Source organism: Dioscorea cayenensis, chromosome 19 (assembly GCF_009730915.1).
Source record: "Dioscorea cayenensis subsp. rotundata cultivar TDr96_F1 chromosome 19, TDr96_F1_v2_PseudoChromosome.rev07_lg8_w22 25.fasta, whole genome shotgun sequence".
NCBI classification, from domain to species: Eukaryota; Viridiplantae; Streptophyta; class Magnoliopsida; order Dioscoreales; family Dioscoreaceae; genus Dioscorea; species Dioscorea cayenensis.
The window spans coordinates 279,504-302,109 of record NC_052489.1 but is presented as its reverse complement, the minus strand read 5'-3'; the positions used below and the strand labels follow the sequence as shown (position 1 = coordinate 302,109).

The 22,606-nt window shown below is 35.3% G+C and overlaps 1 protein-coding gene across 1 annotated transcript; it reads right to left on the bottom strand.

The window, feature by feature from the left end:
* Positions 1-442: 442 nt before the first annotated feature.
* On the bottom strand, positions 443-22,443 carry LOC120249706 (BEACH domain-containing protein B). The gene is made up of 31 exons (XM_039258311.1): positions 21,994-22,443; positions 21,759-21,917; positions 21,504-21,653; positions 20,106-20,261; positions 19,924-19,965; positions 19,489-19,833; positions 18,428-18,601; positions 17,758-17,918; positions 17,242-17,548; positions 16,706-17,132; positions 16,274-16,601; positions 15,949-16,137; positions 13,513-13,777; positions 13,171-13,377; positions 12,880-13,095; positions 12,608-12,784; positions 11,372-11,493; positions 8,469-8,930; positions 8,100-8,313; positions 7,224-7,445; positions 6,640-7,110; positions 6,263-6,568; positions 5,713-6,165; positions 5,579-5,625; positions 5,399-5,492; positions 5,026-5,232; positions 4,193-4,318; positions 3,751-4,122; positions 3,405-3,636; positions 1,668-2,420; positions 443-708 (listed from the first exon to the last, which is right to left on the bottom strand). Exons 1-30 carry the CDS (start codon positions 22,423-22,425, stop codon positions 1,723-1,725), a joined length of 7,761 nt encoding a protein of 2,586 aa, XP_039114245.1. The 5' UTR covers positions 22,426-22,443; the 3' UTR covers positions 443-708; positions 1,668-1,722.
* Between the last annotated feature and the right edge of the window lie 163 nt (positions 22,444-22,606).

Here is a 22,606-nt window from a genome sequence, read left to right as displayed (position 1 = left end):
AGACTTTCAAAATTATTCAATACATCTAATCTAATGAGTTAAAGCTAAACCAACCTGTGTACGTTCTTGTTTAGAATAGCATTTAATTTTTTAGAAAATTCAAATTCAATGCATGTCTAAACTGTGAACATCCAAAAGATACTAAGCAAACAATACAAGAAACGGCTTCTGTGTTCTATGTACTTGCAATAACATTTCTTCTCAAAGGTTAGGTCACACAAACAATAGAAAAAACAGCTTCTATATGCTTGCACACTATATATAGTTTTGTCAATACATCAAAATAGTACATGAGCTTAAACAACCAAAGGATGAGCATATATGACTTTGGAGTCTTCACTGTTTTGACTATATACTGCAGCTCTGCATTTACAATATGTTCATGACAATGGCACTCATCAAAATAACAAGTAAATACACTATACAAGTAGGTGTCATATTCACCCACATATCAGAACATCATATCACCCCTTCAGGAAATTCTTAGATCGTTACTGGAAGGCCAATACTGTAAGTCAGATAAAAAAAAAAAATTTTGAGAAGAATGTCAGGCAATGAGGATTGACATGAGTATGGCACCACACTATCAGAGTTGCACAAACTGATCCAGGTTTCATCGTGTGCAGTTTTAGTTTTACAAACCTCACATTATCCTTGCCCCAACACCGAGAGCGTGCATATCGATCACTCATGGTTGCCCAAGGTTTCCTACATGAACTCATAATCACAACCACTTACTAAAACCAAACAATTTTAAACAAAGAGAACTATGAAATGAAAACAAAAGCTACAAAAGATCATTACGTATATAAACACAACAGTCCAGAGTCATGAATCTTAGAGCATCATCTTTGGTGTTAGAAACCATGCTGGAAAAGAAAAGCAAATGGGAATAACAATAATTTCTTGGTTGGACTAAGAATAATATGATTTGTAGGCAGATGGAAGAGAATATATTACACAAATCTTCTGTTCTTTTTCATTTCTATGCCATTCCGTCAGTCCAGACACAGCCTTATTCTAAGTGAGCCAAGGTTCAAGATGATGGCCAAATTTATGACAAGGTACTAGTTCAACACCAAAATTGAGTTCAAATTCACTACAGCCAAGAGGTGAAGTTGCCTTGCTTATCAGAGATTAAATCAGACTGAATGAGGTTAGTAACAGCCACTAAACATCCAGCTTCCCACTGCAGAATATTTGAACTATACACACTGGTAGGGGATCAGTAACTTTCAAGTCATAATACAGTGCGAGTTACGTGCTTGGTGGCCAACATTATATCTGAAGCACATATCATGTGGACCCAAATTAACTGAGTGGTGGTCACTTAAAATTCAAGTCAACCATCCATCCCATAAAACCCAATGCTGGACTTTAGCACCCCTTAGCTATGGTCAACTTGAGTTTCACTAGGAAGCTCTACTATGGCTTTAGTTATTCTCTTGTTCAACTATCTATGCCTAATAGTGAACAAATTATTGCAAGGGAAGGCTAAACCTAAGTAGTATGATTACACCATGGATAATCATGCAAAATTGCTTCAAAATAAACAAACATCTTAGAAACTCTTAAAATTATCTAAAATGGAACATATGTCCCTCTATACACCATATATGAAAAGTAATATATAAGAGTAAAAGAAATTATAAAGGAAAACTAGATACCTTCTGATGGTAACCACTGCCAAAATGTGACACCAAAGAATAGTTCCATGCATTATCAAATTGTAGAAGTTTTTAACTTCATGTTTCGTGGTAAGCTTGATCCACGCAGGTGAAGGTTTTCAATTGAATATATGAGGAGACTACCATCTTTGGTCCCAGCTATGAAACATTCTTCAGGGGTAACAGCTAAAGATGCTATCATCTTCCCAGTTCCTTCATATCTCCTTATAACATCCAGTGAATGCATCGAATGGAGAACCACATTCCCATGATCACCAGCACAAACTAGGAAGTGTCCACAACTACTAAGTTCAAGGCAATTTAGTCGACCATTTGACTCAGAAGAGGCAATATGCTTTCCATTAATAGAATACATGTGCAGACCAAGATCATTCTCAGAATAAAACACCAGACGCCCATGCTGTGATGCAACCAACTTTGACAACGCGCAGCCAGATGGATGTTTAATGGATCTTACATACCTTCCCTCCCTCAAGGTGTGGAAAATACAAGTTCCATCTTTTGATCCACTGATAACGATATCCAGCTCTGTACTGATAAAGAGGCAAGTAATGATGTCATCATGCCCGCAAAGTATGTGAACAGGGGCTTGCTGGACAACTTGATCTTTTCGTGGAAAATCAGTTTGTATGTTACGTGACCTTTTCTCTGATGATCTCCCTTGACAAGCATGCCATATCATGATTGTTGTATCATAACTTCCAGTTGCGAGGATGCTCCCGTCAGATGTCACTGTGGTATTAACAAACTTTATATATCATGAAAGATGAAACATAGCAGATGATCATATAGCACAGTCTAGGAAGTGATGGATGCTAATATAGAAGCATGAAAACTTGATGCGGTTCTGATACTGCAGGCAAACAATTCTAGCAAACAGCAAATCTCATTAGTTGTTTTTGAGCTTTCCTTGGTCTTGATGAATTCAGATGACATTAAGCATGTGGAAGTGTGTTTTCACAGCAGCACATCATATTTTCCATTTTCCGAATATATATCAGATTGATTGTTACTGAGATGGTTCTATCATTTTTATTTTTTTGGGTTGTTGACCCACAACTAGTGGGGCGAGGTACCAGGAGCCCCATAAAGAGGTGAATACACAAGGATTAGAACTAGAAACCACTTAGCTTAAACGACCCTAGTCTCTACCACTAGGACCAACCTTTGTTGGTGGCTAGTTCTATCATTTGCTATCTTCACAGAGATACAAACTCGAACATTTCTATGATTCAACAAACATGTCCATTATAAATGCAAATGAAATTTTTTGCTTGATAAAATATTGCTTTCCATTATTTTTTAGAAGTTATAGCCATGGCCCTATCAGACATGATAGGTTATTAGTTGCTTTAATTGGTCATTTTCCTTCTCTTTTAGATTGAAATACTTCTGAAAATTTCAACAGACAATTAATCAATTTATAACATAAACATAATTTGGTTAGCATTTTATAACTTTTTTTTTTTTATTTTATAAGTATTACTTTAATGGCAAGCCAATGTTTTATCAAGCAAATTAAAATGAAGGATCTTGTTCCTATATAGCTTCCATTCTAATAGCAGCATTTTTGTTACTAGACAAAAAAATAATTAGCTGACAGGTGTGCAAGTTTATGCCAGGCTGGTAGATGTTTCACCTATAAAGAGACTAGATGCAAGTAGAAAATAAAGAAAAAGAAATCTAGAAAATTCTGCTGACATATAAGAGGCTTACCTGCAACACAGCTAACCACATCCTTATGTTGACAAATATTTTGCACTATCCTCCCATCATTAAGTGATATGATCTGGAAACTATTTTCCCAGTTACCACATGAAACCAAGTAACTCTCACCAGAAGTATGCATTGTTGCAAGGCACTGTCTTCTAAGCTCAAAATTCTCAGCCAAGGGAGTACCGACTTTGCGAGGAGGCAGCACATCAGAACCAATGGCAAAAAAGGGATCCTACACAAGTATGAGCATCCACATCAAACTAAAACGACAGTTTATAGATAAAGTAAACAAAGAAATCTATAAAACACTGGTATATGGCACACAAATTGTGGCCAATCAACCAACCTGAGATCCAGAGAATGTGAAGTTTCCACCAGATTGTAACTGGGTTGTGAGCCATGTTTTTACAGATAGGATAAGCCCCTGATTTACAATTACAACATTTGAGTCCACTATATTGACAAATAGTACTGCAGATGGGGAATAAGTTGTACTAGAAACAATTGAGGTCAATGTAATTGATGCAGGAGCAAAATATAGAGGATGAGCAATAGGAATCGGTAGTCCTCTTCTAGGATGTTTTTTACGAAAAATTTGAATTGGTGTTTGGCCGAAATTTGCTATCTGGTCTTCTATAGCAGATCTCTGTAAAACATCATCCATTGATTCCAAATCAACAGCACCTTCATAAGTCAAGTAATAGAACACATTTGCAGCCTGTTATGAAAATTACTTGATTAGTGAGAACGCACCAGCCACTGGGGACCAAAGTACGGAACTAACATACCTCTACTGCAGGCTTCCCACGCTGCTTATACCCAAATACTAAGTCTATCCAGTGATGGAGATTGGAACTCACATACTCACTCTCAAGCGCTTCTCGGTTTCGATAGATAAATTCTTCGGGTGAGCCCTGCGTTATTATCTTAATCTCAACATCTTTTTCAATAACATGGAAAGCCTAACTCCCATCACATTAATGACATGTAATAGGAAGGAAGATTCTCTTAAATGTGAACAACCATAATAAGTAACAAACATGTAAAGGTTCCACTAAATGGTCTCAAGAAAAATATGTAGTCAATACTATTATATTCTTTTTACCTGCTCATTTTGTCCAACGTCAGTTTTATGCATACAAGAATATTGCAATATTCACAAACACCCAAGGGAAGAGAACAAATGTAGTCATTACTCAAAAAGTCTAAGTGGTAAAAAATTTAATTTCACTTTCATTTACTTGGAGTATATTTAACAAATGTCACTTATAGTTGTTGATTAATAAAAAAATAATTGCAATTACTACTTGAAAGGGACATATACTCAAACAAACAGGTAAGAAAGAAAGAAACGGAGGGACTCTTTGATGAATGACGACCAAGGAAAGTGAAAATTATCCTAGAATTCAAAATTCTCCATAATATTTATTGGAAAGAGTTTTGTAAATAGGGCTTCATATGAATCAACATGCAATGAGTCAAGTGAATTTTGGATACCAAAAAATAAATAAATAAACAAAAAGGAAGAAGACAATACATTCTCCACAAGAAAACTAATGAAAATGTTCCAAAGAGATTTCTACACATAGTCAATCGATAATTGGCAAAGAAAAGTACATACCTTCGCCCATGGTGGGAGAAGAACATCATCCAACCGTTCACCATCTTGCTTCACACCCAGGTGATATGAATTGGAATTAACGAGGAACTCAGGCATGTAAAAGAATTCAGGTATAAGCTCCTTAACATCACTGGTGTTAGACAGGCAATTACAATATGTCCCCTCAATGCTATGGAAAAGACGGTCTGCATGATCAAATTTGCCACCCTGGCCAAGCAAATAGCATACAAGAGGAAACATAGTTATGATAAAGAACGAAAGCCAATTTGAACCATTAAATGGAGAGTTTGAGTATAGACTGATAACGATCTTCACAATACAAAGAACCCAAAAACAACAGAGTGGTAAAGAGAAATGGGAAACAATGTCACACCTGCAAGCTACGATGGAGGGTTGTAAAAGGCTCTAGCCTGAGCAGGTAGAATAGCACAATACCCATGCTTGAATAATGAGATCCATAATAAAAGCTGAAATAATACACACAAACAAAGGTGTGAACATCAACAAGCTAGACAAAAGAGCATACACTTGTAGAGGAAGTGGCATTTAGTACCTGGGAATATCAGGATCACTAAAGTTGCGGTATCTGTCCTCAAAAGCCTATGCATGGTAACATTAATTAAAACGTATCAGGCTTCCATTTCTTATTCAATTTCAAATCAAGACAAAGACTAAGGTTAACCTTACCTGGAAACGCTTTTCATCTAGTGCCCCAACTGGTTTAGAAAGATCCCTAAAAGTAGAGGATTTATTGAAGTCAAGCTTTTCTGAGGAATAATCAGCCAGTACCCAAGGAAAGACTGGATACTGGGTCAAATCATTGTAGGATCTGCCAGTAAGTGTATTTAATATCATTAAGTACTCAAAGTTGCTTATTTCCCTTCTTCTCCAACTCTCTCGAGAAGTTTCAGCGATCTCAATAGCGGTCCGTCTATCAACAAAAGAAATAACTCCACTTTTATCCTTGAGACTTCCTCTCGGAAACAAGGATTCATTCCTCAACGAAACTATTACTGTTCCGACATGTTTAGCATCTTTTTGTGAAGCAAAATTGAGAAATACAGCCTGAGCTAAATCATTGAAGAAAATCTCTATAGCTGTAAATTGCAACAGATACCGTGTCAAATGAACTGCTTTGATCTGCCAATAACATGAAAAATGGAATAATAAAAAGTTAGAGTTTAGACAAAAAACAAAGGCTGGCATCGAGAAACATAACAACCTTACAAGTTCAGACCTTGGAAACATTCCACCTCCTACGCCATTTAATTTTAGTAGGTTGATTATCTGGAAAAGCATTAGTATTTATCTTCTCAGTACCTCCCTTTTCATGGTTCAACTCAAGATTTATGGTCCCTCCAACTAGATCACGCTTGTTGGCATCTGAAGTTCTTAAAGAATCAAAGTTCTTGAAAATAGAAGCACCAGCAGTTCCTTCAACTAAAAACTCCCCCAAAAAATGCAGAACATTTTGCATGAGAGATAAATGCCCTGCCAATTTCCTTTTAGGCGTCACAAGAACACATGGAATTGAGAATTGAACCTGCAGAAAAATGAATTTTCACAAAAGCCTGCTTAAATTTTAAAGGAAAGTCATACAAAGTGATGGCACACCTCAGTTGATTGACTATCTGCTCCAGTGTAGGGTGTGTTCTTCCCCTCAGGAACAAAGTCTACTTGATTTGAGCAGTCTTCTGAGGGCTTTAGAGATTGATTCTCTGGGGTAGTACCAGAATAGGAGTTATTCAAGGTGGCCGACTCATTGGAATCTTGACAACGATCTGAAGCACCTTCTTCAGTAATTCCTCTGACTCCTTTCAAAATAAAGTGCTTCACTTTATCAGGGACTTGGCTGCTGCTGTGACAGTCACTCGAAGGATTGCTAGTATCACTAACTGATTTAATGGGAGGTGGATGACAAAGTTGTTGATTAAAACAATAATTGCGCTTCAATTTTGGTCTACGTCGCCACCTGTCCTCAGTTTTATCAAGTTTCCAATGTGTTATAGTACTAGTTGGAACTGAATTAGAGGACCAAGGACCTCTTTCATCACTTAAAGCACGAGACAAATGGATCCATTTCGCCTGAATTAAAAGTAACAAAATGCTCACTAATATGCCTCCGTACATTGTGATATATACATTAGTCACAAAACACACACACACGAGAGAGAGAGAGAGAGAGAGAGAGATATTACAGAAACAATTTGATGGTCCTCATCATGAGCAAGCTGGGAAGAGGCACGTCTATGACTGTCTGAAGAACAAATAGCATTTAGGTCAGCTTGCATCTCATCTTCAAATGCCTTCCTTTCATTTAGCTCTGTATGTGAATACTCATCAAACTTGACCTGAAGCTCCTTCAACTGCTTAATACAATCAGTTTGCACAGTTCTTACGTATTTTGCCTCATCAACTGCCTGCTTGAATAAATGTCGAAATAAATGATTATATTATCCACAATGGAGTCTGGTCAGTTATTAAAAATATATGTTGTATCACACTGACTAATTTGTGAAATAATGACCAAGCCATACTCAGATGAAAAAATAAACAAATAAATAAAGACCAAGCCTGAAGAAATTTGATAGACCAGAACAATAATATAATGATTCTTAATATCATCAGAAATGCTAAAAAAAATGTCTATTCCACATTATAGATTCTCATCAAAGTGAACATATTCAGTATGCAAAATGAACTACTGCAAATATAAAATCCAGAAACTGGTATTTAGTGTGTGGTGTGTGTTATTCCACAGTAAAACCAAAAAAATGGTGTGTATAGTTTGTAAAACCTCGCAGGGTATAAAGATCAACAAATGCATTGTGTGTGTGTCTATATATATATACCCTTAAAAGGACATTTCTACAAAGATCTTGCTTTTAAAGGAATGCGGGTAGTTTATAGTTTCCAAGATAATACATGTAATTTACTGGCCTTAAATGAATATATTTACATAAAGATAAATGTGTGTGTGCGCGCATGAATGGCCCATGGTATTTAACCCAAAAAAAAAAAAAAATGAAGGCAGATGCATTTGAAATTTTGCTTATAAAAGTTGTAAAACAAACCGCAGCAAGAACTCGATCCCTTTGAATAATGTTAAGAATATATGATGCTTCTTTCATGTTGCTGCTTGCTTCATATGATTCCTCTTTGAATAATATACTTGTCGCAAGCAAAGCCTTTGCACTGTTCATTGTTTCAAGAAGCAAGTGTGATATGATATGAAAACGAGCACCATCATCCTGCATCCCATGCTGTGATCTAATTGTCAGTAGAGACCTGGACATAGAGAATCAAAAGAATATCTTCTATCAGAACTATTAAATTTTGACAAGTTCTTATTTTAGCATCTTGATCATCAAAAATTAACAGGATAGTTCAAGATCATAATTCCTAATTCAAAATTGATTTGGCAAACAGTGATAAAAAGATACCAAATGAATAAGTGTAGCTTGTTCTTGCTTTGATCGTCATCAGATATAAAAAGAGCAGGGAGCAATGAAATGAGTTGTTGAACACATTTTGATGCTCTTCCTAGATCAGCTTTACAAAGATACAGAACTAAAAGATGGAAAATTATTCTTGGGCACCTTTCTCCTCTCAATGGAATAGCTTTATCAACATATTTATTTGCCTTCCCACTCAATGCATTGCCAAGTCCTCCAGATACAACTACAGCAGCCATTTCTGCAGCTGGGAGATTCAAAGACTCTACCAATCCACGCGCTCTTTGTCCAAAGGATGGAAGACCAAGAGGAGAACTTTTAGGCAACATCTTACCTGCCCCTTTCCCATTAAGTTCACCAATTAGGACCCATATTCTGTCATAGAAAGCCAAATACTCATCTGCACCCATATTATCTGCCTGTCTGCAAGACTTAGAGTTCCATGGAATTCTGTAAACAAATTTAAGCAAATTGTCAACTGCACAAAATAAAGACATCGAAATAGACAGACAGCAGAATTTGATTTGTCTGCAATAAACTGGTAAGCACATTAGCCCAATTAAGTTACTGACTAAATGGAGAAAACAATAAAAATATGATGAACAGTGCTGAATTCAAATTGAGGAAAAGTGTCTTGATGGAGAAAAAAGGACATCAAGATATTAAACAAGAGCATTTAAAAGAAAAAGATAAACAATGAGAATGTAAGATGGGTAAAAGAATAAATTTTAGGATCAACAAGGTTTAGCAGTGCCAGGTGGAAGAAACTAAACAATAATTACTTTCAACATGAAACAGTTTGCTCTTATGTTAGCAATAAAGTTTGAAGACATGCCAACTTCCAGATGAGACTATTAACATACTTATTTTTCCTGAATCTGAACAAACTATCATGCTAGTGAAGCTGTATACAGACTGCATTTATGCTTGTCACACACCAAGCCCAGACATTTTCTACTTATAGATAGAAGTTTGGCTGCTTGAGCCAGAGATTTACTTACATTTTCAGGCCTGAACAATTTCAATTGCAGATTAGTAAATCTAACAAGAGCTCATACTTATCAGCAACTAGTTGCAATCCTTCACATGCTAGACCACGATATCAACCAGGAAATTGTACAGGTCATTTTGACCATTTCGATAACATCTAAACTCTGCTATCTTTTGGTCATATAATGGGATTTTTTCATTAAAAAAAAAAAAACCTGTTTCAGGATTAGCAATAAGCTATGTATATAGCATCATATTTTGCAAACAACTTCATGAGAACACCTTATATTTTGGTTTGTATACATGGATAGACACCAACAACATAGCATTTAGTAGTCCTATTGTGAAGCCTCAAGTTAAAGGCAATTGTGAGATTGGAAGTGCTGTGAACACCAGTAGGATGACATTTATATAGGGAAAACATTGCCACTACGAAATCTAGAAATCCTGTTATGCAGGTTCTACCTACAAAAGACCATAAATAGGAGGAAAATCAGTAAGTTAGTGGTTTTTGAAAGCGAAAAAACCTCACTGGAAAAATGTAAATAGACATCTCCTCCGCCTACCCAGAGCTTTCACTAACCAGATGGCCTCTTCTTAAAAGGTCTTTCTAGTAAATAATCTTTCAAAATTTCAACAGCCCAGGGCACGTAGTTATATCAACAAGCCTAAACAAGCCTAAATGCCAGAACATGACCAAATTGGGAAATCCGCTTAACTTCCCTTCTTTTTACATTTTTGCTATTGCTTTCTCAAAATGCATTCAGCCTTAAGAGTCGCCTTGTTAGATCAGTTTTAAATTCCTTTTACATTCAGCTAATAAGGAACTGAAAGCGGCACCACACCTTTCCTTGGAAAATTGTTAGTGAATTTAGACCAAAATAATCCATTATCTTCATAAAAATAAGATAGATCCAAATTTTCCAATCTCTCGCCTTTCACCTGACACAAAGACTCTTTTCACCTCCCTCATTTCTACTTAATTGAGTTAAATAAAGCCAATCAACACATAGTTACAGACAAAAAAAAAATCTTAAATGTAACCATGCACATCGATCTCAAGAAGCATATTTTATCCAAGAATAAATTGGAAAAGAAGATCAACAACTGAAGCCTATTTTTAAGTGATGATTTCTAATCAAGAATTAAACAACATGCAACCTAGGACTAGCAATTTGTGACTTGACACAGAATTAAGCGGGTTGGGCTTTAGTGACATCAGGTTGTGTTTAATCAAGTGAACTTAACATAAAAATATATATACATTTAAATATATAATTTAAAATTATAATGATAGTCATGATATTCAGGATGGTGATATTAATATATTAATATTTGATTATTGGATAATAAATGAGTAAAATATATATCAGTATTACATACTAGATAAAAACATTTTTATATTTGTGTATGTTATAAAATTTACAATCATGTTTAAAAGTGTACAAATTAAGTATGACCCATTTATTCATCACATTAGCCATGTTAACTGAATAATAATCAGATTGTGGTTGTATTCCGATTTCTGACATGTTCAGTTAATCGTATCATGTTCATGTTAGGCAGGTTTTTGAAGAATATATGAGCCAACATGACACATTTATGCCCGCCAACCTGAATTGCACTCCTATTGGTAAACCTATGTGCTACATTGAACAGCTTGGGAATTTCATGACACAAGTTAGAAAAGATCAGTTATCTATCTGATGCATATACTCCAGAAGCCTCTTTCAGCCAGAGACAAGAATGATCAACTCACAATGATGGTGCAATATGTCTGAAGCCAAGATTACTGGCTAGGGAGGTAAAATGTTTAGTAATCACCATTGTAAGAGAGAGCTCCCATACTACAAATGAAAGTACACATATCTGTCCAAAACCGATATGGAAATAATCAATACCTTAAAGGTTGATCATCAGCTTCAGTACTCAAGATCTCAGTAACAGCACAATTGATGTCTTTTTGAATATCCAGTTGCACAGAGTTAGATACAATGCTTGAAGAAATACCAATTCCAGGAAACTGCAACAGCAAAGATAAACAGAAATGAACTTGTAATTAAAAAAATGAATTGCAAAACAAGATATAGAAACTAACAAGCATAAGGAATCATTTTATGCAACTAAATCCCAACTGATGATAAATTATATTGCGGACAAAAGCAAGGATATCCATTGAAGCATTTATGTAGATCAGGAATAAACTGAAGAACTGAAATTTTCGTATGCATAGGATATAGAGAAGTGTATATAATCCCAAACTACCATTACAATAACGAGTTATGATTCACAATGTGGAGCTATAAACAATAAAATGTTCATAAAGGAGACAACTATGAACTATGATTCACTATGAACTGAAATTTTAGTATGCATAGGATTTAGAGACTAAAGCTTAGATATTCCAACACTACCATTAGAATTATGAGCTATGATTCACAATGTTCAGCTATACACAATCAAATGATCATAAAAGAGAAAAATGTGGCCAAAATATTTAAATAAATGACTACAATCAAGAGAAAATTAGAAATGAACTATTCAAAATATTGGTAAACAAGCAGCTCAAAAAGAAATGATAGTGAAGACTTAATATGGTTCAATCATACAAATCATAGAATAACAAATGCACCATGAAAAGAAATAAGATAATTAAAACTAAGAATACTTGTTTATTTCATCTGCATTATCAACTATTTAAATATTTAATAAACTTATGAATTTAAAATATGTCTCAATGGAGCTAATATTACACTAAACCAGAGATGATCTCCTATATTGGTTCAGTCAAATTCTAAATAAAGCCAAAATTCACGTGAATGGAGAGAAGAAATGGAAAAGTAGCAAAGAATTAAAAAAAAAATATACAATTGCATTGGATAAAGGTGAGAAGAGGGATAAATTTGGTGCTTAACCCAAAATAGTTCTTTACAAGAATCATTAGCACAGCTGACAACATATCAGAATTAATGCCTAGTTGTCATTATTATAATCATTTTTTGTTGCCATATATTGAAGCATAATAAAATCCAACTGAGACTAATATGATCAAAGTCCCTTAGAAAAGCATTTCAATAATAAGCATCTTATCAGTAAAAATAAACATGGTAGAGCATATTGTCAGCTAGATCACATACCAATATACTTTCACCAATTTCAAGAATAAGCATCTCATCAAGAAGCTTTAAAAGGTATAGTGCATTGTCCCGAGATGGTTGTGAAGCAAATATATTTTCTTCAGAAGATACTTCAGCCAGAGTTCCAACAAGATCTTCAAAGATATTCAAGAGCAAATTGGGCAAGAGAAATTCGCCCTGGCAGCAAAATAGTTGCATAAATGACATGAAGGTACAGGTTCAAACATAAAAAGGCAAAATGGCTGCATATAAACTAAGTAGCTTATGCTTACCTCTTCAAAGTTCAAGAGCAAAAAATACACTGTCTCTTCTAATTGATGCCAACCACCCTTCACAGAGAGTATATAATGAGAAAGGACAACACAAAATAAATTTCTCATTAATGCAAGTTCAGTAACAGCTGAGCTCTGGAAGTGTGTTTGTGATGCCAAACCATAAGTTCGGTAAAGTTTAACAGATGTCTCCAACCAAGAATTCCAACCATATTCCTGACAAAATAAGAATAAGACAAGTGAACAAAAATTTCATTGTGTAGGATCAAAGAAATGACTAACGGTCAATACCATCAGACACTCAATGTTTGAGGGATTTGAATCAAGAAGTTCAAACAAGTCCTTCAACATTCTTTCCCGTGCTGTCAGGTCATTGCAACTTGCCAGAAATTTGAAAATGCAAACCAAAACATGAGGAAGGAAAAAATGGGAGGAGATCCTTGAAGAAAAGCTTTTATTATCTTTTTCTTTTTCCCATTGACTGGATTTTTGTAGAACCTGCAGATGGAAATCAGAACCATCAACCTGGAACTTATGTAATTTAAGAATATTATTAGCATAAAGATGCAACGCAGAAAATAATTCTAAGTCAAATTTACAAAGGAAAACCAACAACATGTTTTACAACATTACCTGCTTAGGACTAGCACCTCCAAGAAGAACATCAAACAATGTGGCACACAGATGGTCTGATAATGGAAACTTAAACAACCTATCTGACATTGCAGTAAATATTGTCTGTTGTTTCATACTTGCACCCTTCCTGATATTTTCAGAGATGGATTTTGATCGTCCAATTGGAAGACTAAAAAATTTTGTGCCTTTCTTCTCAGAGGGAAGTCCAATTAAAAGCTTTCCCATTAGCTGCAAACCAAGAAGCCTGATTGGCTCCAACTCCCTGAAAGATCAAGTAAATAAAATAACAGAAATATGTCAAAAAGGAAACCAGAAAGACAGCATAAATCTGTAACATATGACAAATTCAAAATCAGAAACACCCTGCAAAAACAATCAAAGAGCATCTGTTCAAGTATGTGAAAGTTATCAAAACACACTCTGTTTATGCATAGTGTGTGACACAATTTGTGGCAACAAGTCTGTGACTTGCTCTTTTTTTGACAGAATTAACGACACATTCTGGCTTAGGGTTAAGGTTCTAGTTCCTCTCTAAATTAAGAGACTGATCCTAGGTCAATACATGCTACAGTTCCAGAAAACACAAGAGTTTTGTCAAGAAAGAAGCCCATCTCTTCTAATGACTTCATAGGATAAAATTAGTTATGCTTTATTAATTGTACTTGTTGAAATGAGACAAGAGGGCATGTAACGTTGTGAGCTATATATACTGTCAGATGAATTGCAATACAACAAAAGAACCTATTGCAAATACTTAAAACCATTGCATAGAAAAACCCAACAATATACACCCAACAACACGGTTAGGGTTACAAATTCATTTAAAAAAAACACTGATCAAGCTGGCAAATTCGATGATACTTGGTTGGAAGACTAAGTAATGTCGGTCTAAGCAAATCAACAGATAGTCTTGATGGTATTGAATATTCCAGTGAAAGTGATGATCCCGTTCTAAATATACCGGGAAAAAAAAATTCTTGGTTGTGAGCTATATACTGTCAGATGAATTGCGCAACAAAAGAACCTATTGTAACTACTAGAAACCATTGCATAAAAGATCCAACAATATACATCCAGCAGTGGGGTTGGGGTTTGTTCAGAGCTGAATTAAAAATCAAGAAACCAAACTAAGTTTTGCAAAAGGCAACGGAAACGGGAACCTGACAAGAGCTACCGTAGGATCCTTTCTGGTCGAAGAATAGGGAGAGCAGGATTCGAAGGGGGCTGGAGGGTTTAGGTTTAAAATTTGATGGGTTTATGTTTAAAATCAGTTAGTATTTCAGTTTGTATTTAAAACTGTGAGAACCAAGCTTGTCTCAACCGCTTCACCTTTTCAAAATCACGCCGATTTTTAAAGGAAATGGAGACAACGGGAAGAAGTGGGAGGGATTGTGTAACACCACTCACGTGGTTCGTTAGCACGTTCCCGGCCACTCACGTGGTATTATTAAACCCCCTTCATCCACGGGCCTGGTCAGGGCATGTTAATTGGAATCTTGAAGCAAGTGTCAGAGGCGTGTTCTTCATCTTGGAGCCATGTTGAGCTTCCACGGGCAGTTTCTTGACCTTGTTGAGGGTGTGTTTTAGCACCATAAAGACATCCAAAGATCCCAAACAACATGAATTTATTGAAAATATAATGATCAAAATATAAAATAAAATTCTTGAAAAAACAAAATTAATGTTTTTCCTGCAAAACAAGGGCAAAGCAAGTGCATGCTATTCTATGTCCCTTATAAAATTTTCCATTTAAAACTAATTCATTCAAAGTTTTCAACTGAGTCCTAGCAACAAAGATCTATAATTTGTGGAGAGAACACCAGGATTTTCAAAGAAAAAGTAAAGGGGCATTCTCAATTTAGATAATCTACAGCTATCTGCAGCTATACTAAGGTTCACAAAATATATACACATGAAATCAACTCATAAGAAAATCACAGTATAATAAGTTAATAGCTTATCATTAACTAGCCAACAACACTGCTCTTTCAAAATGCAAGACAGATCTATTGAATTTGATTATGCCTTGTTGCCAGTGAGTTCTACCTCCCCTGGGTCATAAGTTCTATCTTGCATTACCTATAGATGAGATTCTGAGAACGAATCGGATCAACTTGACTAATGTGATGAATGGAATGGTTAGACATTATCCAAGCCTCTTCATGTGATGATTACCCTTAGCTTGAAGAAAAGTTTTAAGTGTATTAAACAAAAAGACCCGGCTAAATGCAAAACTTTAGATGCAGTGATTACAGAAAATCATATAGTATTCTGAAAGCATTTACAACAGATGTTATTTAAACAGGCTAATGATAAGCATGGTAGGGCACCTATTTCCTATATTGAGAAGTTGGAATTGTGCAAAAAGCTTCACACAAAAGAGAAGTTGTGGAGGCAAAGAAAGTTTATTAGCTCAACAGACAGAATGCACACCTCTCAAGAAGATTAATGAAGACATGACAGCCACCAAGTAAATTAACTTGTTCCAAGAATGATGCTAACAGCGACTTATGCGAAAGAGCACGAATAATCATGTGCAGCACATCCTCAATGCATACCATATCCTGGGTTCTTTCAAAAAATGCAATTATAGCTGTTATATCAGACGCTGAAATTTTCTGCCTGCAAAACATTATTAATTGACACATTAAAGAAGAAAAAGAGTTGTAATGGCAATAAAATTTGCTAGAGTAATAAACTGTAAGAAACAAACACATTGAAAGCATGGCCACAAAAAATATGTGCATAGAAACTTTACCTTAGACTTATTTCTCCGAGACTTAGTAAAAGAAGCCGAATCTTTCGAACTTCTTCGGAGATTGGTCGCTCTCCAATTACTTCTCTGGCTATGGAATGCAAATAAGACTTGCTTCCTAAAAGGCTTGTGTTGTCACAGTAAAATTGGCATATCATGTCAATAATCCATGGAAACCCAAGCAATGAAGGAGACAAGCTTCTATCGGTTTCAAAATAGTGAATAAGATACAAATACAGGTCCCTTTGCACCTCATAGTTTGCATACACCCAGATCTGAGGATTCAAGTAAATCCGCAAAATAGCATCTTTCAGGAGCAACTCAGACATACCTGTGCAACAAAACAGAAAAGAAATTCATATGAATGTCCAAGGAGGTAACAACATAACCTTTCTAGCGATTCTATGATTAAGAGTGCAAGTGAGATCATATTACCACAACTTCTCAGAACTTCAAACAAATATTTCAAAGATGAAAGTGTTTCCATATTCAAATATTTAGTAGGAATTGATTCAAACAAGAAACCAAGAACAGCAAATCCCGAATGGTGATGCATATGCTGCTGATTTGCAAGTTTCCCATCTAAAAAAGAAGCTATAAGCTCAATAACTTGAGCTGGGAGTTTATCACTCATTATCTTCATCATTGTATACTCATTCTCTCCCTTGTGACCTTGAAACCTATCAAAGTCGGTCAGAAGGGGGAAAAATACAAAAGCACCACCAACACAGTAAATGATCTCTTGCAGCAAGCGCCGAGAACATAATTGTGTCCCATTCATCACTGTTGCAACTATGAAATCATCTTCAGAAAGATTATCAAGCACCGTTGTAACATTAAACAGTGCTCTGCCTTTGCTAGCCTGCAGAAAAAGTTGTTATTTTCTTCCATCGATAATTCTGATATTCTCACGGAAACAATGCCATAAAACTTTTTGGAAAAGCAACAATGGTAATAATAATAATAACAACCTGAGCATTTAGACCAAAAAGGATCTTTGATGAAAGGCCATCTTTTGCATCAAAAATTCCATTGGAAAATGCAATATCCAAAGTCAGAGGAACTTCATCACAGAAGAATGAATACATATAACTTGGCCCCAAGCAGAATATGCCTTTGATTTGCTCGGATGAAAGGCAATCACTAAATATATATATTGGACCAATTTGACCATGGAAAGGATATGCCTTCTCAGCAGGAAATTGACTTTCTGTGTCCTTTGATCTACAATCAGTTCCTATTCTGCAATGTGTTAGAACCTCACTAATTTTTGCATACCTGTATTATACAGATGCCAGTGAGAGGACATTTACAACTTCTAAAACAGAAAAAAGGAAAAAGGAGAGAGAGAGATACAGATGCCAGTTAGAGGACATTTACAACTTCTAAATCAGAAAAAAGGAAAAAGAAGAGAGAGAGAGAGAGAGAGAGAGAGAGAGAATTATATTGAAAGATGACAATGAAGAATAATTAAGGCGTCAACTGACCTGCATTTCTCAGAAGATATAAGAACACCATCAATATAACACTTTACTGTGCTCCCCCCAGAAAATGCTCTTCCAATACTGTGGGTAATGGTAAGAAAATGCCATTTATTGGGAAGAATGTTGATTGGCAAAGAAACAGACTGCAGCTTTTGGTTGATGGACTGTAAAAAATAAAAAAAATAAAAAACCGTTTGGGTAACAAAGCAGCAGAATGCATAACTTCAAACATCAATTAAAATTTATAAATAAATGAGAAGCAAAAAGTTCATCCAAAGCCTCGTGCCAATCCAAAGTAAAGATTTCAAGAAGTGTTGGCCTTATGTACAACAGCGGCCAATTCAACTCAAGGGATCAGCCAGTATAAAAATAAAATAAAATAAAAAATCCAAATCAGGGCCAAAATTGACCAATAGAACCTAAATTGGCCTGGAATTGGTTTAAGTTTGACTAAAGCTGATATCGACTGATAGTAGCTCGGCGATTTTTAAGACCATAATTTTAAGTAAACCTGTAAAAGCATAAATGGCCATGCACACAGAATATGATCATCCTAACGAGATACTTTCTGTGCCTAGAGTGAAGAACCTACTTTAAACCAAATGAAAGTTCAATTGACCTTGGTCTGAAATCCTAAGAATAACATGGATAGATTTTGTAAACAAGTTTTTACCTCGAAATACATCTTGTCTTGTCCCAGCATTGCCAAGCATCCCCTTCCATTATCAGTAAGGAAGCAAAATAAGCCCATCATTCCAGTTTCACGGAAGTCCTCCACCCTGAGCCAGCAAGTAAAGGAAAAACCCTTACTGCATGGCCATTGGACTGGTGTTTTAATAACAATTCCCTAAAAGATGCAAGCCAACATCATTTACTGGTTTCATGAAATTCAAAGATAGTCTAGCAAAATCTGAACAGAAATGGCCATGGGGCCTCAGAAGAATTAAAAATACCAAGCATGATATTTCGCCAAAAAAAATCCAGAAAAATTATATTTATTCCTTGGCAGCGTGAAATGAAACTAAAAAGCAAATACATAAACTTTGGGGGTACATTTTACATTGGAAGAACACATTTGATATCAAATCTTAAAAAAAGGAATTTTGCATTAGTATAGAACCTTGTTTTGAATATGAGAAGGATCGAACTTGGTTCACAGGCACGTAACTACCAAAGAATTGTGTCATAAAAACGGAGCCATGGTAAAAGAAAAAGGGCCAAAAAATTGATTGAAATAGCAGATACAACAATAATAAGTAACGTAGGAAAATAAAAAAAAAAGCGGAAGAAAGAAGACATCTAAAGTAATACAACAATAAGATTTCTGCATTTCTATCAATCGTAATTCATCATTCAGTTTCCCTAGAAAAATAAGTTACATGAGGAAGAAACATAATTTCACTTTAAGCACTGGAGAATGAAAATTGGACATGGAAGCATGTTCAAGCATTACTTTTATCAATCAGATAAGACTACGATTTGAATTTCTTAGACGGAGCTATGAAGCTTTTAAATTTCATGGATTCTTCCCATTTTGCAGTGAGGATGCAAAACATTGCCTATAGCTTACCAATAGAAGGTAGCCACAGGCTCTCAGCAAAAGATCAAAAACAATAACCACTTTGTCTGAATCAAATTCATGAAATTCTATGTTTATAAAAGAAAAAACACACGGATATGAAATAATTATGGCAGTATAAACAGCATGGCAGCATTAAGTACGTGAAGACATACAGAATCGTATCCACTGAACTCGAAAAAAGCTTCAGGCCCTTTTTCCTTGAGCATAAAACTGACAGTGCTCAAAAGCAAAGAACTATAGAATTGACTGCATCGAATTTTGTCGCTGCGAAGAAGAGCAAATATTTTCCGGATGTCCTTTCCAGATATGCTATGTCCCCCAATGACTTGAATAAGTTGTGCAATTTTTGAAATCATATCATCATTATCCTCAATGACAAACCAATCTAGAAGAAAGCTAAGCAGTCCTGCTCGTGAACATGAAGTCCGGTTGGCAATTGAATCCTTTAGCAATTTCAGAAGAACATCAAGCCCATAATGCTTTAGAGGGGCACTGCTCTGCCAACCAAAATTTGTTGATTGGAAATTACAACCAACGAAAGTAAAACTATCAAGAGGCAAATATCATATAAGCTCACAAATACTGACCTTTTGAAGAATATTGGCGAAAAGTAAAATCACATCTTCATTCTGCAGTGACAACAATGAAATTCAAAAATGCAATAGGCTATGTCAATGCAACAAATATAATCCATATTTCCATGTTAGTATTTACTGTGAGTAGCAAAATGATTCCAAATTCACAAGTAGCATGTTCAGTATCCGATTACCTTGATTATAGCTGTGTCTTTCACATCGAACTTTCCATCAACAAGCATGTCAAGAAGAGCGTTCAGAAATTCCTCACTAAACCTTGACTTACAAAAGTCTAAAAGCAAACTCTGTAATGTTTGATAACCCACGCCTACTAATGCTCTAAGGGCAACCTGCAAAGAATGAGATAATAAACTGAACTCTTGAAAGTTTTAACAATTAAATCAAAATAACTTCAAAAAGTTTAAATATATTCTAGCTTCGACAAATACTATTAGTCCATCAACTTTATTTGTATTCAAATTCACTTGTATAAGGGCTCTAATATCTATAAAAGTGACGGATCTTTTCTAAGAAATTAGTTAATGAGTTAACGAATGACTTCAGCTATCTAAGCTTTATGCTAGAGGGTGAGTGTGAATCCTTCAAGTCTGATCGCTTAGATTCTCTAGGTATGATTGCCTAGATGCCCTAGCTAGGATTGCCTCTGTTATTCTACATCAGACAACACATTTAAGCGTCCAGAAATTATCTTTGGCGGATGAACCTAATGAGAATAGATATTCAGCTATCGCGTTAGAAGAACATGCAAGACTTTTTTAACATGCATTGCATTAGAAATGACAACCAATCCTTCAAGAGATGCATCTCTAATTATAGGCTAAACTAGCTATCTCTATAACATATAGGCAAATATCTCTATGCTAAAGGAGGCATCGCCAGCATAAAGTGGTTCAAAACCATTATCATGTAATATTTTATTGTGATCATTAGAATTCAATGTGATATGCTAAAAAAATCAAGGAAGCTCCACACACTTAACTTTTACATTTTTGAAAATGCATTTATGAAGCATGGCGATGTGGAAAAGATAAATGCGTTGATTTCTATATAAATAAGTAAACATGGTAACACACCAGAATGGTCAAAACTTGGTCAAATTTGCATTCCCCAAAGGGGTAATGGTCTCAACCGGTGCTACCAGTCCCAAGATATCATAGAGTAGTGACAGTGAGATCCACAGATGAAATATCAATTATTTCTGATTGAAGTTTAGTAAAGTAATGCACAAGATAAGTGGGCAAATTTATCACTACGTGAAATTAAAAAATTTAAGAGGATAATAAAGAGATCACTTGAACAGTAGAATACATCACCTTCAATAAGAAAAGATGATTAACTCTCGAAATGATGATATGTTAAGACATGAATATGGAAAAATAAACTCATATAATTAGATGAGCAATGCTTCATAAGTTCAATAAGAAATACTCAATACTTCTAAAAACCAAACATGAATATCGATAAAGGAGCAAAGGTCATGATCAATATTAATATCTAATAAATAACCCACCAAATACCAACAACACTAGTTCATTTAACAATTCTATCGGCCTGAAACTAAGATAAAGCACCTTTGACTCATTATTTCCAGCAAGAAGTAAAGCCATTACACCAAGGACATTCAGCAGCAACAGCTCCCCATTCTGGTCATCAATGGTTCCATTTAATAATGATATTATATGCAAAAAGCACTCTCCATCACAAAAGAGCTTCTGATAGTACTGCCAGAAAACATAAATTTGAGTTGATGTGTTAATTCTAAACACTTTCAAAATTAAATGGTCTACAGTATCAAAGAATAAATTGCAGCCACAAATATAGCGTACCAAGCGATCAGTCAAAAGGACATGTCTCATTCTCGATAATAGATCAAGTGCCACTTCTGCAAAATCTGACTCCCTTTCCTTTGCACGAGTAAAGGTTTCCATGTATTTCGAGCATAACCACAATTTTGCTGTTTGGTCTTCAGAGGATAATGGAGGTAACTGCAGATAATAATAAGACACACAACTACAAACACCAACTCTACAATAAATGAAACTCAGGAAGATGTGTCCATACCTTAATTAATTCAATGATGTGTTCCATTATAGAGTTTCGACAATTTTCTTCCCAGTAGAGATCAAAAAGGCAATCAATGCAAGCAGCATTATGCAATACCAGACGTTTTGCATCATCTGTCAACGAGAGATACCTAATAAAGAGCTCCAAGGAGTACTCCATACAAGAGGCCCATTTATTAGGATCTTCTTTTGAGTGAACCATGCCAGTTGAATTATTCAGATCTAGATTCAAGTCATCCAACTGCCGGATTGAACTCTTAAACTTTTTGAGTTCTTGAGCTTGAATACATGCAACCTTAAGTACCCGTGCAATTGTATCAAGTGACTTAAATGAAGCCAAACTTTCATCAAAAGCAAGTTGTAAGATACGTTGCATGCTCTTCAGAAGAACACTTGCAATGGCAGGATTACAAGCAGATTGCTCAAGCATGTCTAGTAAAACAGACCATTCTTGCTACAAATACCAAAATAATGATAAGCAAACATGGATAAAAATAAAATTTAAAAATAAAAATAAATAAATAAATAAATAAAATCTTTACTTATAGGCACACTCAACACATACAGAACAGCGTAGGAAAGCTATGATTTCCTCTATAGCAATACTTAAT

Bases quoted from the DNA above. Each gene is read 5' to 3' on its own strand.
- LOC120249706 (XM_039258311.1), bottom strand. From the start codon at position 22,425: ATGCTTGAGCAATCTGCTTGTAATCCTGCCATTGCAAGTGTTCTTCTG. The intron at 19,966-20,105 runs GTAATCGGATAC...TTGTCACTGCAG, and splicing joins AAGACACAGCTATAATCAAG to AATGAAGATGTGATTTTACT. The intron at 13,378-13,512 runs GTAATGTTGTAA...TTCCATCTGCAG, and splicing joins GAGGTGCTAGTCCTAAGCAG to GTTCTACAAAAATCCAGTCA.